Source organism: Pinus tabuliformis, chromosome J, assembly GCF_031772625.1.
Source record: "Pinus tabuliformis cultivar Carrire ecotype Pingquan chromosome J, CPIR1, whole genome shotgun sequence".
Lineage (NCBI taxonomy): Eukaryota > Viridiplantae > Streptophyta > Pinopsida > Pinales > Pinaceae > Pinus > Pinus tabuliformis.
Window position 1 is genome coordinate 1,463,425,330 of NC_142295.1, and position 12,339 is coordinate 1,463,437,668.

Consider the following 12,339-nt stretch of genomic DNA (forward strand, 5'->3'; position numbering starts at 1 on the left):
TCAACAATAAACCCAAGAGTAAAGGCATCTTTAACATTATTTTTCTATATACATACCTTGCCATTGCTGAAGGTTACCTTGTAGCCTCTGTCTTCCATTGCCAAGATGGACATTAGGTTCCTTTTGAGGTCAGGTGCATTTAATACATCCTAGAATTTCTAGCCTTCTTGAATGGTTGTCCTCTTCCTCGATCTCCAGCTCTCCTCTTACCTTTGCTGTTGAATTTGTCATTCCTTTGATTTGCCACCAGAGGGATTTTGATCATCGTCCCGGTGTGAGTCCTTTCTTCTCTTTGCATGAGAAGAAAAGGCAGCAGGAGGACTTTTAGGCATGGGCATTTCTTGCACTTCTTCCCTTGTTTCTTCTTGAATGCATCTAGCCATTAATTCCTCGAAACCAGAAATTACATTATAGTTCAAAAGAGTAGTCTTGAACACGTACCATTCGGATGGTAATCCTCCAAGAGTTGTGAATGCCATTTCTCTGTCAGTAATAGTTTCCCCAATAGATAGGAGATCGTTCTTGATCTCCGTGATTCTTAAGAATTATGCTTGTATACTTTCATCTTTACCCTTCTTGATTTCCCTCAGCTTATTTCTAAGAAACAAAACTTGATTTGCATCATTAACTTTAAATAAACCCACGAGTCTATCGTAGATTTCCTTGGAGGTGTCCAGTTCAGAGATGTAGGCCACCAAGTGCTTGTCGATAGAGTCCTGGATGATCTTCTATTGTTTTGACTTCTCCATTTTTTCATTTGTTCCAGGCAGCAACGGATGCATTTGATGGAGGCTCAACAATATTGCCTATCACATGATCCAACACTCCTTGATTCTCAAGGGTTAGATCGATAGATATCTTCCATCCGTGATAGTCAGCTTTCTCACAGAGCTTGTCTTCAGCAGGAAAGATTGTTGAGGACCCCATAGTTCTTTTAGGATAGCCTTGCCAATATTCTCTTCGATGATTGCTCTTGCTCTTGCTCGGGCTTTCACTTCACCTCAGCTCGGATACCATGTTAAGTTATGGTATGTTCTATGCTTATAACATTTTACTTTTTTTTCTTATTATATTCCACCGATTAGCAATCACATGTACATAAAGTAAAGTGCAGATAGAACATTAAACGATCGACAGAAAACAAGCCAAGACAAGAGACATAAGATGTGGCGGCGAGCCAGGGACAAACCCCACAATGTGTGGGGAAACCCTTTGATCAAATCTTCTTTTATCTTCAATAATTCAACAGAGAGAAATAGTACAATAAATCTGATTCATATCAGCAGTAGCAAACCCTAGATCAGCAGCATCAGCATTAGCGGCTTCATTATCAAACTAGGGCAAACCATATCTCACAAACCGACCGTTAGATTGACTTCATTCCACCACCAAAAGTTTCGGCTTCCAGAGGAGGTTCAGATGAACCTACAGCGCAGTTCATATGAGGAGATCTTCTAGGCCACGCAACTCAATCTTTACTTCTGCAGTTGTGGCTTCAGTTTCAGCAGTTTTTGGCTTCAAACTAGGGCAGTCGATATCTTGCAAACCGTTCGTCGGATTGACTTCATTCCACCACCAAAAGTTGCGGCTTTTAGAGGAGGTTCAGATGAACCTATAGCGCAGTTCAGATGAAGAGATCTTCTAGGCCACGCAAGTCAATCTTTACTTCTGCAGTTACAGCTTCAGTTTCAGCAGTTTCCGGCTTCAAACTAGGGCAGTCGATATCTTGCAAACCGTTCGTCGGATTGACTTCATTCCACCACCAAAAGTTGCGGCTTTTAGAGGAGGTTCAGATGAACCTACAGCGCAGTTCAGATGAGGAGATCTTCTAGGCCACGCAAGTCAATCTTTACTTCTGTAGTTACAGCATCAGTTTCAACAGCTTCCAGCTTCACATGTGTGAGAGAGAGACCCATTTCAGCGCAGTAGAGAAGAGACTCATTTCTGCGCAGTAGAGAGAGAGAGAGAGATGTGATGAGATGAGTGAGTCCAAATGAGGAAAAGTCCTCTTATATTTATACACAACGTTGGTGGGTGAATAGATGCCACTGTTGGGCTTCTGAGCCTACATGAGTTGTAGGTCGGCTTGATAATAATTCCATAATCAAAATAAATTCATATCTCCATGAATACTTGTCGGAATCGGATGATATTTATATCAATCCTACACCTTTCGACAAGAGGAATCTAATAAAAATATTATCAGCCATGAATAAGATGACCCACATGAAGTTTTGCCCTGGTTGCCAATTTTAACAGATATCAAAGGAAAGGACAAGAATTCAAAAGGGAAAACATTTCCTAGATGGAGACATGCAAGAGATCCTCAAGATTCTCTGATAGAAACCTCTACGGAGGATCCACTAATCTGGGAAGGCAACAAGTGTTTCATCAAGAAATCCAACTTAATGAATTCATGATATGAAGGTTTAATGACATGGGAAATGAAGCATATCAAGGGATTGAAGATCTTTTCAATCAAGGAAACTGTTGGAAGGAGCCTAGATTACCTAAAGGTAAAATGAGGTATGTATGCTTGTGTTTAATATTGTAATGTCATGTCATATGGTTGTAGGTAACATGGATTAAACATGATCAAGAGAAAAAGGATCTCCTCCTCTGAAAGGATGCAAGAAGGCTTAAGTCACACTAGATGAAATCAACATAATATGTCCTCATATGATGTATGAGGTGGCTGACTACAATTAAGAAACGTTGAATGAAAGCTCCTGGGAATGGAAGGTGTGAGGATGGAAGAGATTGTGAAATATGCAACCATGATGAAGGAAATCAAAATCCAAAGGATCAGGAAGATTTGACTAGAAAATCTCCCTGAAAGATATGAAGACTCTGATGGAAGTCTGAAAAGATGAAGACCCTTGACAACAGATATCTTTGGGAGATATGTCAACATGTATGCAAGGTGTTGATACCTACAAGAATATGTCACTGGAAAAGGCCATCACCAAAAAAAAAGGTAATATGTGATTTGTTTTTGGTTTTTGACCTCTTGGAGAAAGTCTCGGTATGTGTGCAGGGCCCAGGTAAGGAGAGTTATGAAGGATGTCACAACTATGTACCTTGTCATCTAGAGCAATCACCATTGAAGGAAAAGTGAAGATAGATGGCCCTATGGAGGAAGCCCTAGATGTACAGCCAAGGAGGATACTTTTCGGGTAAGAAGGAATGACATTATGGAGAAAAGTGATGGATGGATGAACCCTACATATGAAGAAATTAATGACATCGAGGCCTTGAATCATCAGTCAACTAGAAGACCCTATAAAGTACTGATGATAGAGTCCCTATTTAAGAGGGAGATCTGGAAGGTTCATATGAGTAAAGGAACATGAGTAAGTTTCTGAGTAAAGAGAAACTTGGAACTCATCCTTGGTTAAGAGGGAGAGTTAGACATGACAGTCTTGTCTTCAATTTGGAAGAAAGAATGGAGGATTGTGTAATCATCTGGCATCCAACACTCTTTGAGGATGCGGTAGGGCATCCAAGACAAGAGTGGGCAAGAGGACCGATATTCTTGAGGGTTGGGAACCCAAGATGAGAATAGTCCTAGTACGGCATACTCGGAGAACACCCGGGTGGATTTGACCTTAAGAGAGAATGATGATGTGTGTCTATCAGTCATTGCTCTCGCCAACATTGTGCTTTGATCTTTGTTAGTCAAGGCCTTGCTAAATGAAAACAATGTTGGTTGAAATGATGCTATAACAGATGGATTACAAATCCGATTCTTCTTATGAGAAATTCTTCATATTGAGAATGACCAAGTACCATTACGAACACCTCCCTAGTTAAGAGGGAGTGTTGAAGAAAGTGTAACTAGGTTTGGTCTTCATAATAACTTGTAATTATCATTGATGTAATAAAAGAGAATAGATTTATTTTGTATGTCTTGCTACATGGGTTTCATGAGCAAGAAGTGTCATAAGGTCAAAAGACTTCTTGATGTCTTTAGGATTTATTAATACATCAAAGAGTCAAGTCATGTATGAAGGAGCTCTTCATGAGCCAATGTAAAATGTATTCAAGCCTAAAGCAACCCTCCAAGACCAAGCTCAAGCCTCCATTAGCAAGCACAAAGAAGTCTGCAAGCAAAACGATAAAGAGATCATCATGTCGGCCTCAAAAATTGAATTAAATGAATAAAGGAATGTCATGTCGGCTTATATAAAAGACATGTCTGTTGACCTGTAAAAGTCGGCTCAAATATGGAGACAAACCACTATAAATACCCCGTCAAGGTCAGCGCAAAAGGCAGAAGATAATCTTGGATTTGTCTACGTCCTCGGATGGGTATAAGGTGTAGAACTTCGGACAAGTATCTCTGTGTTTTGGATGGGCACCACAGAGATAACATTCCGGCCTCCTCACAGTCTCAGTCAATCACAGTGCTATGATGAAGAGAAAGGATTCTACGATGGGTATAACAGTGTCCACGCAAATATGATCTCGGTGATACTCTGTCTCCTTCTCGAGGGTAATGATCTCAGAGTATTGAAGTCACGACATAATGCAGTTGTAATATATCTTGGTGATCACAACAGTCTTGCCATGATTATGACGGTCTCGAAGATCCTACAGTCTTGATGGAGAGGATCACGATGATCCCACAGTAGCACATATTTGTTATACCCTCTTGGCATACTCACAATCACAACTGTAATGATATTAGTGCACACTCTGTCTTGACATTCCAGATAGATGCAACATATGATGACTTATATCTCAGTCGTATACTTGGTGATCACTGTATCATTAATATATTCGTGATAAGGAAGGATCTCTGTGATACGTTCTCATACACAATCTTGATCCTGGCATAGATGTAATCATGGTAGTTATAGGATCATGATTTTGATCTCGATATAACTCTCATATGTCACTATGGTATAGCAATGATCTCGGTGCAGCAAGGTGTAGGAAAGATACAAAAGTAAATGATCTCGACGGTACTGTTGTGAAGGTCTTAGTGTTGCAACAAAGGTGACCTCAATGAAAGTACATCAATGATGATCTCGGTGAAGGAGCAACAAGGATGATCTCAGTGAAGGTGCAGCAGTAGTGGGACGACATAAGTATAGCAGCAGTGATGATGATGATCTCAGCAGTGAAAGAGAAAGGGCTTGATGTCTTGGTCTTGGAGTGGCAGAATATGTCAAGGGTCAAGGGTCATTGTCTTGGTATTCGTCAATTGGAATCTCTATAAGAAGAATTTTGTGCAGTTTTTCTCTCCCAGAGGGAGAGGTTATGGCCCTAGCAGAATGCCAAATATCTTGTGTTCTTGTCTCTTTGTTTTCGATAGCAGTTTGATGATAAGAAGATCAAGCTAAAAAAAATTGCAAAAGAACTTCACAAATTGTTATCATGCTAAGAAGAATCACTTTAATTATGATTGCCCTAGATTCTTCAACACATTTATTATGATATTTTTGTAAACATTTTATGATTATGACAAATTAAGTTTGAAGTTTGAGGTTGGAAATTATAACTCATTGGTATGAATTATGAATATGATGCTTCGTGAAAGTTGAAAGTTGTTTCATTTCATGTTAGATATTCTTTGTTGTAACAGTTACACTTAACTTACAAGTACAACTTTAGTGATCAATTATGATAAATGTTATATATTGAATTTTGAAAGCTTGAAACTTTAAGATTGATGAATCATGAGACTCAATATGTTGTATGTTACTAACTTGTGGACGTGGTTGATGAAGATTATAACTTCTAGATGAATGTTGTTATATAGTTCAATCTATGTTTTTTACGTTTTGTATATCTAATTCATCATTCTACATGCTTTTGTTGACATATATGCACCAAAATATAAAACATATATATATATATCACTCCCAAACCAGGAGCTTCTGAAAATGTCGCTCCCACTCCCGCTCGTTTTCTTTCCCACTCCCAAGTTACCTTGTCCTAAACACATTTTTGACCCCTCAAAGTGTGTCATAGTAGAAAGTTGAGGGTGAGAGGTGTAAATTTTATTACTCATACGCCATACAAATTCTCTATACATCACTTATTACATTACAAATACATTTTTTATTGCAATTTCTGCCCTACGGAAAATCTAAAAAATTAAAAAATGACCACCTAGACCTAACCAAATTCCACGAAATTGTTTGTGTGATCTAGTATGGTAATAAACATTGACCCTAGACATTAGGACTCACCCAAGGCTTCACCATCAATCCATACTCTGGCTTTGGGGTATATTTGGACGAAAAAACTCAATTAATTATTAAAACCTACTACGGAGATGATAATCAACCAGGTAAAAAAAAGCTCCCAGAGTAATAATCACTTGTTGGCAAGGTCCCAAGCTACCTAGGCATGTTACATGACTCAAAACTCATCATACAACATCACTTATTACAATTCCCAGTAGGATGTGAAATCTGGGTAAAACAAAAAATGATGAGAAGAACTAGAGTTTAAAAACTATGGTAATCTGACAATATCTGATGGTAGAAGTGTCCTTTGGTACATCCTTGGGAATGGAGTCTTCAGATAGTCATCAAGTGCCACTCCAGTGATCAACAAAACACATAACAAAATTTAATACATGGACAACAGTGAAATGAGGAATTTTTCAAGTTAAAATCCTTACCTGGAAATGCAAACTAGCTTCCTTAGCCTCCTCTTGAAGATGTCAACTCTACTAACAGCGCCAAACTATCTCCAAAATAGCTCCAACTCCAACTCCAAGCCTCTAAGATGATTACTCCAGCAAAAACTCAGCACTCTCCAAGCTCCCAATCAAACTCACAAAAACTCCAAATGAGATGTGTGAGGAAAATGAGGGGGGTGAGCTCCTTCTAAAGGGTTGGAGAGGGTGTTTTTGGAGGGAAACTCAAACAACCCTTACTTTCCCTCCAAAACACCTAGAAAGCTTCCAAAAAGACATTGTGTGGGTCCGTCGTGACCTTGGAAATGAACCGGTCAGTTTAGGATGGAACCAACTGGTTTAGTCCTAAACCAGTTTGTTTGGTCTGATTTATGTGTTTTTTGGAGAATTCGGCCCTTAAACCTAATTTTTTGCCCAGTTCGAACCGGTTTCCTAATGAATCAGCCGATTTGACCAGTTTCCAGTTCATGCCAGTCAGTTTTTAAAACTATGCGGGGTGCGCTTCGAGAGCGGGTTTGAGGGCTGCTCCCCCGCAGCCCTGATTATGATATCAAATGTTCCTAGTAAAGCAATAGCTCAATACCAACGTTCAATAATTACATCATCCAAAGATATCCAATAGAAGTAAAATGACTTCTCTATATACAGAAACCCTTACAAGCTGAAAATAATGACTAATTCGCTTGATCCTTGTCAAAATAATCTCGACCGTTGAAAATAGCTTTATCATCTTTTAATCTCCACCATCGAATTTTTAATTTTGAGGAAAAATTCGAATTTTTCTTGAAACCTACTTTTAATTAATTCAAAAATAAATATTTTGGATTAATTTCCTCAAAAATTTGACTTTGACTTAACCACCAAGGTCCAACGGCTCAAATTTTCTTAAAATATCCATTTTTGCCTTGGTGGGGGACCTCTTTTCTTTTACCCACGAACTTTTTATTATTTTCCACTTGAAGAGAAATTAATTTCTCTATAATTATTTTTTACTCAAAATTAATTAATTTTCTGGCTTACGAATTTTATTCAATTTAGCCAAAAAAAATAATTCATTAAAAATAGAGGGGATTAATAATTTTTCCACCCTCAAATATTTTAGCCACAGTATCTAAAAATGAAAGACCATGCACCAAAATATTTTTTACATCAAATTATTACAATATCAATCCTTGAAAGGGGAAAACACATTTAGACTTGTACCCTCAACAATTTACCCAATTCTACAACACAATATGATCTAGTATATGTTGAGAAATCTAGGGCATTCAGAGTTAACAATTTCTCTTCTTGATAATTGCTTGTGATGCACTTTTACTTCTTAATCTTATAGTCTTTTATTCGTTAGCTTGTTAATGTGTTCTTTCATCAAAACAATTACCAATATGCATAAAAGACAAGTGACATAGTATGTAGGCTTCTTTAGCCAGGGCCAAAACCTCTCACCTCTTGAGAGGAAAACCCGATCAAAATTCTTCTTCTAGATCTTCAATTGACAAGTACCAAGACCTTGACATAGACCCTTAACTCTAGTATCCTCTCAAGAACCTTGTCACCGACCTTGATGCTCTGCCTCTTCCTTCCTTTTCCTTACTTCTTGATCTAGAACTACTCATTTTCAACTCCTTCTAGAGAAACTCGATCTCTATCCTTTTCCACTGCACCTTCACAACTTCCCTGGAGAATCTCGGTCTCTAGGTCTTCTATAGAGAAACTCGGTCTCTACCTTGATTACCCAGAAGAATCTTTCCTTTACTGCCCCATAAGATTCCTTCCTTTGCTATCCTAGAGGAAACCCTAATTCGCAAATCTCAGAAGAATTCTACTTCGCATACCCAGAAGAATCCTCTTCGTATGCCCAGAAGAAAATTCTCTTTCATCACACCATCCTTTTTCCTCTTCTTCGAACTTCTTTCTAGTCCTCTCTTCGTACCTTTCTTTTTGCCTTGTTTTCGCACTTCTCTAGCTGAAATCATATCGAATTGCTTGTCCGAATTGTATGTCTACAAATGAGGCCGAGTTAAGCTATTTATACACATCTTCACTGGGTCTTTAGGCCGACTTGTTCTAGCATATTCCTTCATCGTTGTAGACCGACTGGAAGAGGTTGGGTGACTAGTTCTTGGAGGATATTTTTACATAGACAAGATAACCTTTGACAAAATGTAACATGACTTCATTACATGACAATGACTCTTACATTTTATGACTAGATGACAAATAAATCCTAAAGACTCTCAATGGGAGTCTTGACTTAAAAACAAAATCCTTGCTCATGAAACCCATGAAGCAAGTCAATAAAATAATTTCATTTTTCTTATTTACATCTCATTACATAAAATCATATTTACATGTCATTATGAAGACCGAACCTATTTACACTTTTCAACAGTATAGACCAAGTATGTTTGCAATAAAATAATTTAGCTAAATGTGCTTAAATTATTCCCAAACACACTTTTACAAAGACTCGATATAACACTAGGACTCACCTAAGACTTTGTCAAGGAATTCCACCCTACATTTCGGGTTTAAGTTGGAAGAAAAACTCTGTCAATTGTCCGTGTTTAAAAACACACATAATTCGGTGAGGTTAAAAAAATTTCCTAAAATGAAATTCATTGCCAAAGTCAGAGGCTTACCTAGGTGTTGTTACATATTTAAACAGTCATACTAGCATCATTTACAATATAACTTGCAGAAATTGGGTTTACAATGATATAATAGTGTTGGTTGATGACTTTGAACTTTGAAAAATTGTCTTCACATCTTTGTACTCTGCTTCCTTGGACTGTTGACAAAGTGTGACCAACAAAACCTTTGTCCATTAAAGAGTGTTTTCATCTAGTTTATCTATTCGTCATCTTGAACCTTATAACATAGAATATTCTCTGAGGTGATCACTAGGAAGCCTCCCTTCTGGTGAAATTTCACTAAAGAGTAGGAGGAAGATTGTTGAGGTGACAATGGCAATCTACCTCATTGTTACAATAAGGTATGGCCTTTGCCTTGTGAGTCCTCTCACAAGGCCTGCTAGATTTTGAGGCAACAGGGACTCTTTATATCCTTTAAAGGTTACCTGTCCAAAATGAGTGGAGGCAACTGCCAAGTGCCAACCAATTGATTCTGACTTCAGATTAATCAATTCCAGATATTACATGCTTGGATTCTAATCACAATTCCAGATTGTGGTAAAATATGCTAGATGTGGAGATTGATATGGGACAAGATAGCATCACATAAGATTATGGGCTAACACAGCTAACTAATAAATGTAAGACATATATTCAAAGTATCATCCTGTAGCATGTGAGGAATTTTACACCATAACCTTCTAAGTTAAATTTAAGTTTCATCACTAATTATGTGAGATATGCACATTGCTATGCCTTTTGCTCCTATTCTTCCATATAAAGCTTGAAGGATTTTGCATTGTTCATTTTCCACTTCTATGGTTTCCTGAGACTAGTAAGATTCCTCTCTTTTGTTTCCATCCCTCCAGTTTTGTGCCACAGTGAATCAGAATTCTGAGGAACTTTACTGCAACTTAATGAAATAACAAAGATTCCAACAAAATCGTAAAGCAAGCTCTTAAAAATTAAAATACATATAAAATGACAGCACCATTTCCCCAAAGGAGACTTGCAAAAAATAGCTTTCCTAATGAATTGAAAAACTAATATAAAGACATTAATTGGGAAATAGGCAAAGGTTGATCATTTACCTCTGCAGCAGCAGACTTGCCAGTTCCATGAGAACCCCAGAAAAAGCATGCAGTACCAAGCTGTTCCTGCTGGAAACCCCATTGTCCAAGGAGAACTGCTCTTGCCTTTTCAAAGCTTATGACAGATTCCAGACGCTTGCGTATAGCACTACTAAGTATGAGCTCATCCATTGAAATCTTTGGAACAACCCTGTTTGTGAATGACTTCATCTGTGCATTGGAATCACGAACAACAAATTTAATATCAAACACATTTGAGCATGTATATATATATATATATATATAAGAGATGAAAATAAGATATTCTCTAATGTTGCCAACTTTAGTCACAGTTCCACCTGTTTAAGATGCATTTAACTAAACAGAAGAGATAGTTAAATAATGTATGCATAAGAAGTAATGTTAGTTACAGGTAGCAGAAGAATCATTAAGAATATAGAGAAGATTTTCAAAGCTCAAATACCTCTACAATATTATGATAATACTGCCAAAAAGTTATCAAAACTAAAGAAGCAGAAAGAAAGTCAGAAATCATGTTAATGTCCACAGATGACCTGAAACAGCCCATGTGACTGCCAAAAACATATGGACAATTCAGAAAGAGTACCAAAAGCTTCCCTAGGCTGAAAAAAATTTAAATAGCAGACATAAAAGAATAGTACAACTAAAATAATAAATATATTGTGTACTTGCCTCATAGAAGATGCACTAAATGAGATATAGCTACACTAGTAAAACTTTAAACTTAAAGTGATGTTGCCTTTCTAATACTAGCAGCCACTTAATGTGATGTAACCGTTAAATATATTGGTCTCTTTTACCACTTAAACTACCGTTCAAGTGGTAAGTCTAACCATGAATTCTACCTGTTACGCCTCATGTCAGCAGGGTTACATATACTTTCACATTGCATTTATCATGATTGTAAGCCAAGGTCATTAGTCAATAACCTTGTAAAAACCATGTAAGTCCTTGTATTTAGGTATCCTAGACTTTCTAATGGTTGGCCATCGCCTTTCCTTTTGAGCTAAGCCCTTGGTCTCTTTGTTTTGTATTGGATTGAGAGGTTTTGAATGTATCTCTGGATGACTCATCGTTTAGAGGAGCCTTGCTTATGTTAGGGTGATCATTGGTGTATGGGCCAGTACAACCTGCATCAAGGTACACCTGTCTTACTACATGGTTATGGGTCATTGAGTCTATATCTGACTTTGGGCTTGGCACTGTATTGCTCAAATGATTTTCAACATGGCATTCTCACAAAATCAACAATTCCACATTTCTAGAGGCAGTTCACATTTCCTAATGCAAGTGGTATATAAGTCAAAAAGTCAACTTGGTTCCAAAATGCTCAGATTGATGAGGAGATGACATGCCATGTTGAAATTTTTCCAAACAATGAAGGCATGATGTAGTTATAGGTGGTTGAAGTTGGTCAACTGGTGTGGGGGTCTTTTAGGTGGCAAAATAGGAGCAGGATTTGTCATAATGATGCATGCATTACGTCAAAATTGATTTAGAGAAAGAGAGTGTTAATTTGGCATCTCAAGGACAAATTCCCTCCTTTGGACAGCCTTCCTCATCCAAAGAAGACCCTCTTTGCCCTTGGAAGAATTTAATTTGGTCAAGGAAAAATATTATTTTTAATGGAAAACCCACAAGTCCACAAAAGTACAAGTTGGCCTAAAGGACAAATTGGGTCTCCAAAGGAGCATATAAATACACCTCAATGTCACCTAATTTTGACATCATCATCGCACATCTTATTCTCTTGGAGGTTCGACATCTTTTGAAAATTGTGTGCCTCTTTTATAGTGAGAGGAGGAGAGAGAAGATTTCTGATTGGGCCAAATTCTATCTTTGACCAACGTTAACTTTTTGGAGTCTGGGATTGGTTTGACTTGAGATTTTGCATTTGTTTTGGAGGCTGACTTCTTTGGCAAGGAGGACAAAATTTTCT

General features: G+C 37.6%; 1 protein-coding gene across 3 annotated transcripts in view; it reads right to left on the reverse strand.

Moving 5' to 3' along the window:
- LOC149232883 (uncharacterized) overlaps positions 1-12,339 on the reverse strand; it is a 509,382-nt gene that overhangs the window by 196,505 nt on the left and 300,538 nt on the right. For all 3 annotated transcript variants that reach the window (XM_089379539.1, XM_089379540.1, XM_089379538.1), the window contains one exon: positions 10,380-10,589. In XM_089379539.1, the coding sequence (XP_089235665.1) occupies positions 10,380-10,589 (210 nt within the window). The remainder of the gene's footprint in view (positions 1-10,379; positions 10,590-12,339) is intronic.